The sequence below is a fragment of the Castor canadensis genome, chromosome 7 (genome assembly GCF_047511655.1).
Source record: "Castor canadensis chromosome 7, mCasCan1.hap1v2, whole genome shotgun sequence".
Classification (NCBI taxonomy): domain Eukaryota; kingdom Metazoa; phylum Chordata; class Mammalia; order Rodentia; family Castoridae; genus Castor; species Castor canadensis.
Window position 1 is genome coordinate 9505479 of NC_133392.1, and position 17806 is coordinate 9523284.

Sequence of the window (17806 nt, forward strand, 5' to 3'; positions counted from 1 at the left end):
CTTCAGCTGCTTCCTGGTTGGGGTTTCACCAAACTCAAGTCATACATCTGGAGTTAGGCTCATCCTAGCAGCCCCATCTTGGATTAGGGTTTCTGCCCTTGGCTGGAGGGACAGACATTGCACTGCTTTTGTATCTCAAAAGCTCCAGTTCCTACAGAGCTGACCTAGGGGCATGAGGTCTGCTGCCTTCTATTTTCTGGAAAATTCATTACCTCTTTGGGAACTTGCTCCATTCCTTCATCTCTTCTGAACTACTGGGTTTACCTGTTAATCCATTTCTCCCTAGAGACATCCTGAAAGCCCTTTTGTGACCTAGGAATCCTGAGGACTTTGTGACCTTCCCTGGACTCTCCCCAAGCCCACAGCTCTGAAAATGATGACACGAACAGAAGATGAAGTGGAGACAATCATTAATTTTAAATCACATACACCACAAATTATGACATTCTTATCTTTCTCTAACTTTCATCCCACATATATTTTTCTTGGCAGAACCCAAACATGCCATGGATACTTATCCATTCTCTGAAAGGTTCTGAAAGTCACACAGAGCCCTGTGCCTTCTAGCATTCCTGCTAACATCCCACCATAGCTGTCTGCTTATTTGAGGGGATCCAGTATATAGATGAGCTTCTGGGAAAAAAAGATCAGGTGAACACTTGCCTTGAAAAACAGTCTTTATTTAGATTTTCCTATGACAAGGAAAGGCTAAGACTTATATTGCTAAGACTTATACTGCAGGTCAAAAGCCAATTTATAAAAGATCACAGAGGAAATTCTACCTAGAGAAAGCTTTTCTGCTACTAGTGCTTGACTCATAGTTGCACATGGGATTGTAGAAACCGGCACAGTTTATCTGAGGTTCTGCCCAGTCTTGATCTTGTGGATCTGATGAAAACCTGACTCCTACCTTTCTTCACTGTCACCTCAACACACCCTACTGTACACTTGGGCCAAGGGAAACAGTCAGGTTGTAGCTGGGTGCCAAGCTGTATACCCTCATTTCCTCCATCTTCTTTAGGAACCTGTACACATGGATCCAATGTCTGAGAGCATTCTCCTGGCTTTACATCCTGGTGCTTGGAGGGCCACTCTTCGTGGTGCATGTCCTCCTTCCCAGAGTTAAGGCTGCCACAGCCAGAACCACAGCCAGGAAGACCCCCGCAGAGATGGCAGCACCATGATAGCTTTCCTGGGAGCTGGCCAGCTTCTCTGCATCCACTACTGCCAGGTCTAGGAAGAAGAGGACACCAAGATAATACAGCTGGGACCAAAGGAGAAGGGAAGGGGAGAAAAGTAAAGGTAGTGGTCCTCATCAGAACAGTTCAGTGAGAAAAGATAAAGAAATGGAATAGGGGAAGCAATGATGAGGAAACTGAGACCAGATTTTAAGGAGCAGTTGTCAGACTAGAGAGGTTTATTTCACATTATCTTGTCAGCCAGGGGAGCCAGAAAGGGTTTTTCAGTAGGAACTCAAAGCTGGCTTTTGGCAGAACAATTTTTCTTAGGCTTCACATGGCAAGAGAGGAGAGAGGGCTTTTAGACCAGTTGGGAAATGGTAGTCAGGACTTGAGCTAATGGTAGCTGCAGGGAATAAAGGGAGAAGAGAAGTGGGCACAGTTCACCCCTTCTTCCTTCCCCACTGTCCCTTTCTCCACACTTCTGACTCCACTGGATATATCATGCACTAGGCTTATTCTTACTGCATCTCGCCCAGCTGGAGCACGAGCTCCAGGGACGGGATTCTGATCTATATTTCCTTCTGTATTTGCCTCCTGACACATGATAGGCCTTCAATACGTATGAATTGAGTAGATGAAACAGTGAGGAGTCTCGAACCAGCTGGCCATAGAGATGGGCCTACACAGAGCATGAGACGAAGCTGCCAAAGGGACAGCTCCTCCAGGGGTGGAGGGGTTGTGACCACTACTGCTGCCCGGCCCCTGCACCGTCACCATGGCCACCACATCTACTGTCCCAGCCCCCAAATCCTGGGCTTCCCATTGTGAAGCTTCCCTTGTCCTTACCCACAATCAAATAGCACAGCAGAAATCAACTCCCTGCACAAGATGGGGAAAATGGAAACAGTGTGTGCAGTACCAAGCCCACATCCCACAGCCCACCCAGATCCTGATTTCAATATGCCTGGTGTTATAGTTTGTTTTCATCATTATGGTGAGGAACAATGTTATCATAATGTTGTTAAATCTGGTGACAATGACAATAGTAACTAAAAGTACCATTCACCAAGTACCAGGCAAGGGCCAAGGGAGTTTAATTAACATTACTTTATTTAATCCTCTCAACAGCCCTAAGAGGTTAGTGGTAGCATTCTCACTTTACAGATAAGAAGTATAGGGGTTCTGGGAGTACAGAGTATAAAGGCTTCAGGTCCATCTGCCTTCCACCTCAGAAATCTCTCGCCCATGCCTTGTGCATGGTTGCCCAGAAACCTTGAGCCTTGGGGAAAAGCAGGAGCCAGGCCTAATTCAACTGTGTGGACAGGCATAGCACAGAGTAGGTGCTCAATTTGGGGTAGAACATGACAGCGATGCAAGTGTCCAAAGTCCCCAAGAGTCATGGTCCTGGGCCCTAACGGATAGTGGGGTCTGAAGTTGACCACCTACCCAGGCTCCTCTTCTCTTTGTGGGGGTCCTGCAGCTGAATGGGTCCCAGGATGACATCCACCTTTTCCTGGTAGGAGCCCACATCCCTCTTGGATCTCACCACACAGCCTCTGTAGCACCGGGAGGAGTAATCATATGCTCTGCACACCACCAGTTTACACTGCAGGTACACTGAAGGGAAGCGGTTCAGGAAGTGGAAGGAATTGAACTTAAACCGGGCAATACGGGGTGATGGCTGGGAGTAGGATTGATAGGTTTCATCCCGTACACACCTGGAAGAAAAAAAATGCAACCCGTTAGCTCTCACAAGACACTGAACTTGTCATGACTCAGTTGTGTCAGGTGTGGAACTCCATGGCCAGCCCATCCTGGCAGTCCTCATCTCCTACACCACCTCGTCTTCTTTCCTTTACTTGCTGTAGGCATGCAGACAAATTCTGACAGCTCTGGTATGTCACCAACATCTTTCTGCAGCAAATTCCCTCCCCCTTCTAGGGTTTCCAGAATAACAAACAGGTCCCATGGCTCACAGTGGATTGGGACCCAATCCTACCATCACCATGAGCTCACTGGCCCCAGGCAAGCCAGCTAAGTTGGGGAGGTGGCTTGAGTTTGGAGCCCATGATCAGGCCAGAAATAGGACAGGAAGGAAGATGACTTCCTCTCTTTCCTGGTTCCAGGGCCAGAAGGCAACATCTGTTTACATGTTGAGCACCTTCGTCACTCCCTGGTCTGCTTGGCCCTCACTCTTCCAGTGCTACTCTCTACTGAGTCACCTAGGCCTGCCATGAGCCCTACCTAGGCGGAGCACCTGACCTCTGCATCGCAACAGCTGGACTGGAGGATTTCCATTCCCAGCCACTGGAGGGCGCAGGGACCTCCCACTGCCTTTGGCACAACGATGGACCATCTGCTGGGTAGGTTCTGTGCTCAGGGTCCATCTATTCTTCAGCATCTAATCTTCCCAACAGCCTTAATGATGTTAATGATGTGACATCAACTGGTGTCACCCTCCCCAGTTGATGAGTGAGGAAACTGCTCCCAAACCAGTGCTTTCCTTTCTATGCATACAGGTCTTTTTAACCCTAAAGTTAGAGATCAGTCACCTGGGATCTAATCCCAGTTTACAGACAACCTTCTGAGGCACCACTAAGAAGCTTTCCATTCTTCCTGAGGGATAACTGGAGGTGATGCATGATAACAGGCCCTTCTCATCAGGGATGTGGTCAAGGACACAGTGTGAAAGCACCTCAAAAGCTAAAAGCCACAGGCTATTATCACTGGTAGAAAGGGATCTGACTAAGCTTGAATTTCTAGGAACTTCAATAAACTAAAAACCTGCATTTCTCAGGCTTTTTGGGGCTACTCGTATGAGAGTTCGTTATAAGGCAAAAGTCTAAATTTGTCCCATAAAATCAGTCCTTACCCGCCTCGGATGAGATCATAAGTCAAAGATGAGAAGTCATGGGGGGATGGTGAAGCCACACAGGTGTCTACAAACAAGGCCAGGGAGGCATCGGAGTGGAGGATCTTGGCCTGAAGGTATAAGTTCTGGTCTAGGTCCACATAATATGGGCTGCTGGTCACAGGGTATGAGAAGGAGGAGGATGTATAAAAGGAAATGTTCACATCAAAGTTGCCATACTGGACCTCCTGAATCTCGATGGTGTCATTGGTAATGTACATGGTGTTGACCCAAGTGTTCTGGAGCATTTTGCAGCTGATGTGAATGTGGAGGTCCTTTTTCCTTTTGATGATGCCATCTAAAACAGCTGCTCTGAGGAAGTTGGAGTAGTTGATGGTGTCATTATCTACCTAAGAGAGGCAGGCAGGAGAGCAGAGTTGGGCATTGCCAATTTGGGTTAGAATAGGAAGCGTCTCATCAAGACTTCAAACCCCTCCTCAAACTGCACAGAGATGGCACCTGCCTACTCCCCTGGCTGCTATTTCCTTGGCTGGATGCCAGCTTATCTGAGCAAGACCCACCACACACACACACTCCCACTTCCCCCATCACATGATGGGGCTATAGTGTGGGCCAGTTGTTGCTCCTCCTTGTGGCAAGTTGGGTGTCTGGAGGGTCCCTAGTCCCAGCATCAGTGTGAATTCCCCATGGTTCAGCATTCAGAACGGAATGTTTTGTTTCATTCTGATTGTTGCTGGGGGTTTCAGGGAGGTAGCCACACACTTGTGAGAGGGGGCATTGGTGAGATCAGCATTGGTTGCTTTCTGTTTTGGTGGACCAGTAACTACTGCACCATGGTTACTGACACTGAGAGCTGGAAGCACAGAGATTCAATTTATAGTTGAAGTGGTCCTGACCTCTGGAGCTGAGACTTCCCCAGAGGCTCATAAGGACAACTGAGTGGGTCATGGCAACCCTGGCGGCATTCCTGTCCCACTTCCCTGTACCACAGGAACATTTGCTAATGTGCCTTCCGTGAAGCAGAAAAGTCGTAACAGTGTTGGTGCCTCACGCCATTTGATGTGCTTATCATATCTTAAGTGACCTGTCTGAGGATGGGAACATTAAACTTGGTGACTGTAATCATGTCAAGGAAAGAGTAATGTCTAAACATGTCTCTTTCCTCAGAGCTTCGCTCAGTGTCACCAACAGCATCATTAGCATCTGTAAATTTTTATGAGATAAATGAAAGGAAAGGGAGGGGGGTCAGTGGCCTGGCAGAAGTACAGTGATGAGTGAAGGACAGAGCAAGAAGACATCAGTCCAAATGGCCAAAGGGACACAAGTGAACAGTGCACCCCTGGAGGCTCCATGATTACAATCATCTGACCCCACCCAAGCCAAGTGAGCACCAGTGTGCTGTGGCCTATCTCGGCAGGGGGTTGTGGGAATTCTGTGATGATCAGAAGGAAACCTCCCCAGGGCTATACAGTAGGAGGCTCAGCACCACACAGGTGGTTTTACAAGAATGGGCAAGAAAATAACACCACAGTGATCTAAGCACCATCAAACTCCATTGCTGGCTGGTTGGGACATTGGACAAGGTCTCTCTAAAGCCAGTACAATATAATTATTCTTCAGAATGGATTAGGTTGGAGAGTCTTCCATCTCTTGCCTACTATCAAGCACTCTATTCTGAATGTATTCCTTCCAGAAAAACAAAAACAAAACTTGTGAAACAAGAAAATGAAAGTACTTTTGCCACATTGTCTTCTTTCATCTGCTCTCTCCTTGCCCTTTCCCCATATTGACTGAAGCCTGGAGCTGGGTCATCTTGGCCAGCAGAGGTCACCAGAGCTGGCACTCCTGGCCCAGGTCTCGGGAAGAACCAGAGGACTAGTCTCTGTGCTCTCCATGGGCTCATAGAAAGCACATTGTATTTTCTACCTTCAACTCCCTATTTTTTAATTTTATATTTAAGTACCAATGGTAGTCATAATAAACCAGATGAATTTTGTCACCTTACTTTTTCAGAGACAAGTTCAAATGCTTTCGATTTAACCATACATAACATGAATATATTCAAGGAACCCATGTTCATCTATGGTTTCTATGGTCGAGCTCAATTCTGAATCCATTTCAAACAATGGACATGGAATATGGACTTATTTCTTGATCAGAAGAAGCAGTTTTAATTCTAGATTAAAATCAATGTTAGGTCTCTGCTCATTTGGGGAGGGGTCAACTTAAAACGTAATGTAATAGAAATTCTTGCAGAAAAGTTGGCCAATATTTCCATAGAGAACTGGACTCTTCCTGTCTTGGGATACCACTCACACTGGGCAGTTCCATCTGTTCAATGACACCAGCCAACATATGTCACCCACCCAGTAAGGGGACAGCCAGATGGAGCTGGGGAAACTTCCAGTTATAGATCACATAGTCCCACCTTTGTGTCCTGACCAGACAGTTCATTACCATGTGGCCCTAGGCTACTGGTTTAACTTCTCATCCACTGTAAATAAAAATAGTATTAAGTTTCAGATTTTACAAAACCTAGAACTGTCCCCGAGAGCTGCTCTTATTTTGCAAATGTGAGTGGCAGTCTACTACGAGGTGCCTCTCTGCCTGACACAGCTGGAGAAGCTGCCTGCTGAGCCTCCTTCTTTCCTCCTCTTCCCTCTTATTTGGGAGTAGCTATAGCTTTCTCGGGATACCAAAGACATCTGTGTTTGTTTACAGAGTTGTAATTTCTGGATCCCCAGTATTCAAGAAGCATAGTGTCTCCCAAGAGAGTATGCTCAACAGGAAATAGAGCAGCAGCTCCAGGCTTACCTGCTTGCTAGTGCCACAGCCTGAATAGGGAATTGTGAATATCACCTGGCTCTGTGTTATCTGTGGCTTACACAAGGAGCTCCAGTTCCAGTTGGGAATGGCAAGGTCCCTGGCAGAATAGTGCAGGGATTGGAGGTAGCTCCTACTCACACTGACGTGCATGTGATTCGGCAGACAAAGCAGGTCTGAGGAACAAAAGCAGATAATGTGCTCAGTCAGCACTCACAAGCCCCATAGCCCTACTAGGTTCTCTCCCCACATGAAGGTGCACAGATCAAGATGGCAGATGGGGATAGTCAGCGTATGCCTACTGCTCCAGTGAGCTCCATTGTCATGAAAGCCCAGTGAGGCCACATGGGCTTAGGATTTCTCTGATGAAGAATTGGAGACAGGAGTTTAAAAAGTAAACTGTTTTTCCAAGTTGACATGTATCCATAAAGTACAGTAACTCTGCAGTTAAATTGTAGAGATGTCATGAAATAAGGTCATTTAGCTATGGAGAAAGTCGATGCTACAAACAGTGACTGCATAGGAGACCTTGGACATCACTTTGCTCAACCCTCGGTCAATGTACACATCAGCCCATATAGCATCTCAAATTGGGGTCATATCGCATCTGCTGGAGGTGGCTATGGCCAGCTCTGTCAGTCTTCAGATAGAAGCCAAATGCATTAAATCTCATGACATAGCTAATGTCCTATACTTTGAGAAGATCACCAAGTTTCAAGTCAGGTGGTGACCTCTGCCTTTGGCACTGACTTCTATCTATCAAAAGTATCACCTTACACTTTCTACTTATTCTCTGCTGACTACATTAAGTCCAACGCACTTCCAATCAACCAGTGCTGGCCTTTAACCTTGTTTTGGGCAGCAAGGGTCCCCATGGCCCATGCTTATGATCCCTTTCAACAGGAAATCAATTATTGGGATCTTGATAGTGCTGCTTTAATTTTTAACTTCACGACCACAGGACAGTTGAGCAGCAGCAGGCACCCAGTCCTGTCCAAGCGTTTTCACAAGGTAACTTACTGGTGGTATCATTGACAAGGCCAGAGTAGAATTCAGCCCGGAACCCTTTCCGTGTGATGCTGCCATCACTGATGAAGCGAATTGACATGAAGTTTGATGATGAGGTGAAAGAGCCCAGGGCCCCATCACAAACTCGACCGATGAGAGGGGAACTGTGGTGGGGGCCATCAAAAACCTCAATGTAATCATATTTGCAGCCTCCTTCAAGCCTGCAGAGACAAAACACACAGTTTCAGCTTCACTTCTGTTCAGAATATGATACAGAGGTCAAATCGGAAGAGGTCTAACCTTTGTGCTAGAATCCCTGACAAAGAACAGATTGAAAAGAATAGATGATTTCCCTAATCGAGGGGGATTCACCTTCCTAGGACTGCCATGCTAGGTCTTGATTCTGCCTTTTGAGAGGGCACACATAACAAGTCTGTAGCCTCTCTCCCACTCACTTCCCAATTTAGACTATTCTATCTCAGAGTCTAGTTTTCCCCCAAAATAAAATAAATAGCCATGGGTTCATAGTGAGGAAATAAGTAAGTATTGCCCAAGTCAAATAACCTCTTGGACACTCAGCTTTCTTAGTTACAAAGTGAAACAAACCTGTCCATGTATATGAAAGAGGGCTGTTGTGAGGCTCACCTAAGAAAATGCATGGAAAAGTGATGTGTAAAATTTCACAGATGGGGGTGGGCACTGTTAGTGGTAAGTCATTTAAAGAACCAGCCAGGAGCAGCCTTTGCCCATGGGATCTCATGCCTTTGTACTATAGTGACAAGGGCACTCAAATACTGTATCTTTTGCAAAACCCCAGATGAATTCATAAGGCAGAGACTTCCAAGACCACTGCAAACAGAAGCCAAGAGAGAAACACAGGATTCCAGGAAACATTGGTGCTTCCTCACAGTTGGCTTGGCTACCCTCCTCCCTGGATAGACCATGTACAATGCACTTTGGGACATGTCTCCTGTGCTTAAGGCACTGATTTCCACATGTAAGTACATGAGGAAGGGATACCCCAAGTTCTTCAGGAGAGATAGTGGCCAGGAAAGGTACCAACAAAACAGGTGCAGTCATTTATAGGATTGTTTGCATTATTCCTAAAACTATCATTATCTCTAATCCTAATGGCTTTCTCCCATTGGGTAACATTTTCCAAGTGTTTTCACAAACTCTGTTGTCTTCTTGGTAATCAAAGAGATAAGGAAACCAGGCATTTTGTTCCCTTCTTTTAACTGAGGTTCAGGAAAATTGAGTGACTTCCCATGGTCACACAGCAAACTAATGACAGACCTGGGACTTTAAGCAAGAGCCCTTGCCCACTTCAGGGCTCTTAGTCCTAATCTGCTCCTTTGGTCCCCAGGGACTGTTGCTATGCTAGGTTAAAAATTGAGCCCACATTTTAAAACATCACCTGAACAAATATCTTGCCTGAATTTCTAAGCATCACACAAACTTTTTCTAAATCTCTCTGAGGTCCCCAATACACTCTGCTTTCCACCCACAAACTTACTGCACGTCTCTGAAGATGACAACCACACGGTAGTTGTTTGGGACCTTGATGTCCCACACGCATCTGGCATTGTTCGGATAATTCTCGGGGTAGAACGGGCTGGAAAACTGCCCTGACTGTTGGGACAGGAAGCCTCCACAGGAATAGTCTGTTGTCAGACAAAATGGAAATTCTGGTGAACCCCAGAACACACTTCACAGTCACCTGGGGGGAATTCTCCACACAATTTCCAAGGCAGAAACCCAGAAGAGGTGGCCAAGACCCTGAGAGTCAGGGAGGACACCCTCTGGGGGGTTTTGCTTAGGGAAGCCACCATCATTTTCGTCAAACCCCCACAGTATCCTTGTCACTGAGGGGAAGGGAGTGGGACTTTCAGGTATCTCTGCCACAGACTTGTCAAGGAGCTCAGAACTTACAGTTTGGGTAGCCGGTGCTGAGAATAGAAGCTGTTGACAAGGAGACAAGATCAGAATGAGTTTTCTGGAATCTGTGACAAAATTGTTGAATGTTGACTTGTCTGTACCTGACATTGTGCCAATCCTGAGTTTATAGTGAGGGGCTGGACCCAGGCCTTTCCCTCTGGACTTCATAGGGTAGAGGAGAAGACAAAATGTCATGGAATGAGCTGGGATGGAGGGAAGTTCAGAGAAGGAGGGGAGCCAGAGGCTTGGCTCCTGACCCAGACTGAGTGGGGGAAAAAAGGGCAGATAGCCAGGGCCTGACAAAGAGAGAAGAAGGGCTGTTCTAAGCAGAGGGGTCTAGGTATGACAGGTGTGGTGACTTTAAGGCAGATAGCAAGGAGGCAGTGGAGGCCCTGAAGGATTTCTGTGCTAAAGAAAAAAACTTAAAAGAAAGGCCATGTGTGGAGGCTTATGCCTGTAATACCAGCTACTTAGGTAACAGAGATCAGGAGGATCATAGTTTGAGGCCAAGTTGGACAAAAAGTTAGCAAGAACCCATGTCAACAAACAAGGCAAACCTAGAGGTTCACATTTCCAGCCCAATCCCAGCTACTCAGGAGGCATAGGTAGGAGGAAGCTATCAAAGGCCACCAGGCAAAAACAAGAGACCCTACCTGAAAAATAACTAGTGCAAAAAAGGGCTGGGGACATGGCTTAAGTGGTAGAGTGTCTGTTTAACAAGTGCCAGCCCCTAAGTTCAAACCTCACTACTACAAAAAAATTGAGAAAATGTGAAAGATTTAGTTGTAAAAATATTCATCACAGAATCATTTATAGTTATAAAATATAAACCACTTACATGTCTAACAATTACACATCAAATAAATAATTCATGGCATAGCTATACAATAGAAAAAAATCCAAGCATTTTAAATGATGGAAAGAAAAGAATTAATGGCACAAAAAAGTGCCATTAGAAAGTTTAAAACATAGCCATACTGAAGAATTATACAGAAAAGTATCAAAACTTGTGAAATGATTCACTTATTATCTTATTCACTTAATTATTCACTTCTCTCGTCCTTCTTCCATAGCTTTGGAATGTTCCAGATATCAAATTCTTTGAGTCTATTACACAAGTTTATGTCTTACTGATTTAAATGAAGATGACATGGAACACCTTCCTGAAAACAAGGTCCTCCCTGCAGGAAGGACATGATAGGTGTGTGTGCAGACCAAGTACACTGGGCACACCAGGAGTAGGTCATATGTGAGGACTGAGGAAGACTGGGGGTGGGTCCATTTTATGGTGGGCCAGGCTGAGGGTCTGAGGTAAGTGTGGTGGCACACACCTGTAACCTCACTTAGGTGGTGGAGATCAGGAGTATGGTGGTTTGAGGCAAACACAGGCAAAAAGTTAGTGAGACCCCATCTCAACCAACGAACTGGGCATGGTGACAAGATTCTGAGATCCCAGTTATGTGTGAGGCACAGGAAATAGGACCATGGTCCAGGCTGTCTCTTGGCAAAAATGTGAGACCCTACCTGAAAAATAACTAAAGCAGAAAGGCCTGGGTATGTGGTTCAAGTGGTAGAGTGTCTACCTAACAAGAGCAAGGCCCTGAGTTCTAGTGCTAGTACCACAAAGAAACAAAGGAGGGAAGAAAAGGAGGGATAGAGGGAGGGAGGGCAGAAGAGAAAGAAATCCGGGTCATGTACTTGGGTGAAAAATGTGAAACTTACTGGCAGTTGTCATTATCGGAGGCGACAATTCTAGAAGTCGCCTAGTGAAGATGTTTTAGGATTTTAACAGATAAAATTTTCATTTCATGGTCATTAGTTTAATAGACCTGGCTAAATCCTTTCCCTGAGCTGAGAAGGGCAGTGCTCACCTGCACTTCAGCACTTGGAAGGCCGAGGCAGGAGGATCAGGAGTTTGACATGAGCCTGAACTACCCCACAAGCCCTGCATCCAACAAACTAAAGATCCTTTCCTTCCTACAAGAATTCTCAGAACCTTCACCACTTCAGGTGACACTGTCACATTATATAGTGCATCCCAACATATTTGACCCAAAATATTTTCATCATGTCACAGAGAACACTCTGGGGATTACACCCACCACCTGAGACCATTTTGTCTCTCTTTTTGTTTTGATTAGTTTGGTTTTCTTTGAAACAGGGTGACTAGAACATTTGATCCACCTAACTCATCTTCCCAAGTACTGGGATTACAAGAGTACACCACCACCCCAGTCATGAATGGATTCCTTATTAGACAATTATATGTTAGAGGTACACAAGTTTTACCAGGTCATGTTTCTAAAAGGAAGATCACTAAGCCCCATAATCTAATTCAGGCACAGTTTTCCATCTCCCATGAGTGGGAGCCCAAAGCATCCTTCTACCTGGCACTGCTGGGAACAAGCACCATCAGTGGTAAAGACAGCAGCCACAGGACTCCTCGAGGCTGAGCCACAGGCAAGATTGAGGGTGCTGGGAACTCAGCTAGTCATCTGAATGGATTCCCAAGGCTCAGAGAGCAATCTCTCCTGAGAAGACAGCTTACTTCTCTTCCTTCCAGTCAGGAGAGAGAGCAGAATCCCAGGGGGAAAACATTGCAAGGCTAGGAAAGACCAGACTCACCTGGCATTGTGTAACTTGGAGAAGCTGTGAGAGAGAAGGAACGTGAGTCAGACTCTGTAGGACCAGCCACTCAGAGTGATGAGCAAGAGAAATGTGGGAGGCCGATTCTCTCCACACCATTCTAAACGGCTCCCTGAGAGGTACTTGGAGAGCCATGTAGCAAACATAAACCCCAGATCTAGTCTCCAGAAAAGGAGTTGAAGACAATGATTCTTACATCCTTAAGGTCCGTTAATCCCTCATCTCCTGTAGGACCAGCCCAAGGCCTAAGAGGCACACAGGCCCCAAATCCATACAATGGGGACAATTGGTGATGCCAGTTCCCTGTGGAGGTCTCAGGGATATCCATTTCCTAGAGAGGCTTGGGGGTGGGGAGAGGAGCACTTTTTGATGAAAACACCCACTGTAATAGACACCCACTGTATGTTCACCTGAGCAGATAACACAAGTATCTTCCAGCCCCTATCTTAGCCCCTCTCTCAGGAAGTCTGCATGGAGTGTGATGTACTGATGAGCCTTGGCTCTCTCAGAGACTGTGAGCCAGAGGGCGATGGAGCAGTGAATATAAGGCTGTTTCTGCCCAACCTCGGTGGGGGAGAATCCCAGTCTTCTTGCAAGGCCTTAGTGCTACGGCTTGAATCAGAAGTGTCCCTCAAAAATCCCATGTGTTGAAGGCTGGGGCCCCAGCTGGTACCCAACCACTAAGATGTTACTGAGCCTCAGGACTCTGACCTAATCAATGGAGTGATCCATTCAATGGTTCCTTGGGTGCATGCCTGGAGAGATATATATATTCCTTGTACTCAACATCTTTGTGCTTCTGTCTGTCTCTTCTATCTATCTCTCTGCTCCATGCTCCTCTCCAGGCCATCATGAAATGAGCAGTGCTGCTACATCAGGCCCTTCCCCATGATATTCTGCCTCAATATCAGGCCAGCCTCAGTGGTACTTGAAGAAATAAAATCCTTTAAGTCTATTCTTTTTTGAATACTTATGTCATTGAATTAAATGAAGCAGCAACAGACACCTTAATGAAAACAAAAGTCAACCTCTTTGCAGGAGGGACATGAAGAGTAAGCGTGCAGACAGGGAAGGTTGTTTGTGTGGACTGAAGACTCGTGAAAAGGGGTCTACTTATGATAGGCCAGACTGAAGGTTTAGAAATCTAAGTCCCCAGCGCTCTCACCTGTAACCCCACTTACTCGGTAGGTAGACATTGTGAATATCACAATTTGAAATGAATCTAGGCAAAAAGCTAGTGAGACCCCATCTCAAACAACAAGGTAGACATGATGACAAGCTTCTCATGTCCCAGTTATGCTGGAGACAGAAGTTGGAGAATTGTGATCCAGGGTGACATTGGGCCAAAAACATGAGTCACTATCCGAAAAATAACTAAAGCAGAAATGGCTCAGTGTAGAGTGCTTGCCTAGAAAGCAAAAGGCCCTGAGTTCACACCCCAGTAACACCAAGAAAGGAAGGAAGGAAGGGAGGGTGGAAGGAAGGAAGGAATGAAGGAAAGAAAGAAAGAAAGGTGGGAGGGAGGGAGGAAGGGAGGAAGGGAGTAAGAAAGGAAGGAAGGAAGGAAGGAAGGAAGAAAGAAAGAAAGAAAGAAAGAAAGAAAGAAAGAAAGAAAGAAAGAAAGAAAGAAAGAAAGAAAGAAAGAGAAAGAAAGAAAGAAAGAAAGAAAGAAAGAAAGAAAGAAAGAAAGAAAGAAAGAAAGAAAGAAAGAAAGAAAGAAAGAAAGAAAGAAAGAAAGAAAGAAAGAAAGAAAGAAAAAGATCCAGCTTCTGTGCTTCAGGTAGAAAACGTGACACTTACTTGCAGTGTTGGGATATGTTGAAGTGAACTGATCTAGAAAGAAAATGAACGATGTTTTAGGATTTTAGTGAATAAAATTTTCCTTCTGTGGTCAGTAGTTTAGAAGGCTTGGTTAAGTTCTTTACCTGAGATGGGGATGGTGTGCTCACCTGCATTCCTTCATCAGAAGGCTGAGGCTAGAGGATGGACAGTTTGAGGCTAACCCCTAAAACCCCAGTAAGTCCTGCCTCTCCCAGCAAAAAATTCAGCTGAAGGTAGTACTCAAGCCTATAATCCAAGCTACTCAAGAGGTAGAGATCTGGAGAACTGTAGTTTGAGGCCAGCCTGAGCAAAAAGTTCACCAATTCTGTATCAACCGATCGTGGGCGTAGTGATGGGTGCCTGTCATCCCAGCTACTCAGGGAAGCACAAATACAAGGATCTCAGCCCATGCTGGCCAGAGCATAAAGCAAGACCCTATCTCAAAAATAACCAATGCACAAAGAGCTGCCAGATTGGCTCATGTGTAAGAGCATTTGGCTACCATGTCCTTTTCCTTACTATAGGATTTCTCAGAACCTTGAGGATTCCCATTGACACTGTTAATGTCCAGTAAGGTTAGAGTGTGTGGCTCATTCCAAAATGTTTGACACAGAATATTTTCATTATGACACAAAATACAACAATTTTTTCCATAAAGAGATTCTTTCCTTCCTCCCTCCCTCTCTCCTTCCTTCCTTCCTTTCCTCTTTCCTTCCCTCCCTCCCTCCTTCCTTCCTTCCTTCCTTCTCTCTCTCTCTCTCCTTTTTTTTTGAGAGCTTGTTTGGAGGTTCTAGCTAGCAGTGGAGTGCAGCTACTCATATACCCTTGACAGAAGAACGGTCCTCCTCTATCTGGGATGGTCGTCCTCTTTGACTGAGCACACAGCTTCGAGAGGGACGCACATGGCGCAATAAGTAAGGGAGGAAAGGAACACCCGCCTAGCTAGCCCGATCAGCCAAATCAACCCTGGCAATCAATGGGGTGACAGATGTCACAGATTGCCCTCACATCCTCTTCTTTTTTGTTGAGATAAAGTCTTGCTGTGTAGCCCAGCTGGCCATGAACTCCTGTCTCAGCCTCCTGACAGGACACCAGGAAGAGGAAAGGTTCCTTCTAGGGAGGGTCAGAAGGAAAATTGCAGCCAGCAACCAGCAGAGAGAAAAAGAAGGAAAGCAGGGCTATGGCTAAAGAATGCTTTCTCTGTCTTAACCTCCTGTTCTGGTTTTTATTGAAACAGAAACTCTCATTACTATTTTTAAAAATCACGAAAGCTCTGTCCTATAAAGACAACAGGGAAATAAGAAATACAAAAACCACTCAGTGAGAAATTCAAAATACAAGTACTTTCTTTCAGAACAAAGCCCACACCCATGAGAGCCCAAGTCTTGACTGCCCACCTGAGCAAATGACACCAGCATCCTCATGGTGGCCACAGTTGTGAATGCGCCAGCCACGGTGGGGACAATCCCACAGGTAGGACTCGTGCCCAGAGCAGCCCACGTCATCCAGGAGGATGGATCCTGTGCCCTGTCCAAACCAGGCACTTCCTGGGGCAGATACACCATAGCCACAGCCCAGCTGCCTGCAGACCACGTTGGCATCATTGGTGTCCCAGAGGTCATCACACACTGTGCCCCAGGAACCCTGGTACAGGATCTCCACACGGCCCTGACACCGATCTCCACCATTCACCAGCCTCAGGGCCAAGCCAGAATCCGTGTCTAGAGGGAGAAATCACCAGTCTTTAGGGACATGCTGTGAAAATCATAGTGAGGTATCATGTATTCTCTGGTGAGAAAGAGCTTTCCCTGTGTCTCTGGACTTCACTGACTTGTACACTGTGGTTTCCAGTCTCTCAGTCTGGTCAGGGGTCTGGACCATGGAGATAATGGGATCTTTCAGTCCCCACCTCAGCCTTTATCTCAGCAGGTCTTCCTAGAATGTGTGGAGTTACTCATGAGCCTTGGCTCTCTCAGGAGCCCAAAAGGAGACTGAGCGGTGACTCTGGCTGTTTCTGCCCAACCTAGGTCACTGAGTCCAGGCACCCCATAGGGTTGCAAGGCCTTAGTGCTATGATTAGAAATGGAAGAGTCCCACAAAAGTCCCATGTGTCAAAGGCTTGGGCCCAGCTGGTATGCAATCATTAAGAACTTACTGGAGCCTCAGGACTCTGACCTAATCAATGGAGTAATCCCTTGATGGATTATTGGAAGATGGGGCCTAGCTAGGGGAAGTAGTTCCTGGGGGTGCATGCCCTGGAATGATACACCTTGTTCTCCATCCCTTCCTGATCCGATCTCTCTCTCTTTTTCTCTGTCTCTCTCACACATACAATCTCTTACACTCTTGCTCTGTCTTTCTCTGTCTCTTTCTTGCTTACTGTGTCTCTTCTTCTCACGAGATTAGCAGGCCTGGCTACCAGGCCCCTCTGCCATGATGTTCTGCCTCTGTCCCTGGCTCCTGAAACATGCAGCCAGCTGACATGGACTGAAAACTGAAACTGAGTGAAATGAATCTTCTTCTTAAGCTATTTCTCTCATTTTGTCACTGCACTGAAAAGTCTGATGAACACACACAGTTGGGGTAAGCTTAGAATCTGCTAACAACAACCTACAGCCATGTTTAGAGGACAGAGTGAGGGTTTTGAGCTCCACCTTGGACAATCCACTCAGCCCAGGCTATGACCCAAGGTAACAACACATATAGGAGAAGACACCAAACATAGAAAAGTTCCACTGAGGGAGAGGAGGGGATCACAGCAACCAGCAACCAACAGAAAGAAAAAGGATCCTGATAAAGATATGTTTGGATAAAACCAAACATAACCACATCACTTTTAAGAGCATCAGAAAGCTTTTAAATATATCTGTAGTGTGAAGTTATGTAGAAAAGGATGATTGTGTGAAATTATCCATTGATTATGTCTCTATTCTTCCTTGCAAAACTTCAGATATAAATGAAGAAATAAAATCTTCTAAGTCTATACTTTCTTGAATCCTTACATCATTGAATTAGATGAAGCAGCAGAAGGCCTTAGTGAAAACTAAGGTCATCCTCCTGGCAGGAGGGATATGGAGGGCATGTGAAGATCGGGTACAGACTGTGGTTGGCACAACCGGGAGAGGTTGTTTGTGTGGAATGAGGGGGGCTGAGGAGTGGGTTCAACTTTATGATGGGCCACGCTTAAGATTAAGAAATCCAGGTCTTTGACTCTTGCCTGTAACCCCCATACTCAGTAGGAGGAGATTGGGAGTGCTCTGATTTGAGTTGAAGAAAGGCTAAAAGTTATCAAGACCCCATCTCAACCAGCAAGCCAGGTGTCATAACAAGCTCCTGAGGTCCCAGTTATGCTGGAAGCAGAGGTAGGAGAATTGTGATCAGGCTGGCACTGGGCAAAAAACATGAAATAATATCTGAAAATAACTAAAGCACAAAGGGCTCATTGTGTGACTCAAGTGGTGGACTGCCTGCCTAGAATGCACAAAGCCCTGGGTTCAAATCTCCAACAAGACAAACA

General features: G+C 45.9%; 1 protein-coding gene across 12 annotated transcripts in view; it reads right to left on the reverse strand.

Annotated features, from left to right (window-relative positions):
* Window positions 1-659: 659 nt before the first annotated feature.
* Window positions 660-17806, reverse strand: part of Dmbt1 (deleted in malignant brain tumors 1) — a 68001-nt gene continuing 50854 nt past the window's right edge. For 8 of the 12 annotated variants that reach the window (XM_074078145.1, XM_074078143.1, XM_074078149.1 and 5 more), the window contains 9 exons: window positions 14269-14301; window positions 12448-12471; window positions 9817-9846; window positions 9401-9548; window positions 7897-8105; window positions 6868-7052; window positions 4054-4442; window positions 2628-2899; window positions 660-1233 (listed from right to left, as the gene is read on the reverse strand). In XM_074078145.1, coding sequence (XP_073934246.1) covers window positions 1067-1233; window positions 2628-2899; window positions 4054-4442; window positions 6868-7052; window positions 7897-8105; window positions 9401-9548; window positions 9817-9846; window positions 12448-12471; window positions 14269-14301 — 1457 coding nt within the window. In that variant the 3' untranslated portion in view covers window positions 660-1066. Of the gene's footprint in view, window positions 1234-2627; window positions 2900-4053; window positions 4443-6867; window positions 7053-7896; window positions 8106-9400; window positions 9549-9816; window positions 9847-12447; window positions 12472-14268; window positions 14302-15686; window positions 16011-17806 lie in introns of all 12 variants that reach the window. The other 4 variants (XM_074078150.1, XM_074078140.1, XM_074078144.1 and 1 more) reach the window with 3 other exon arrangements.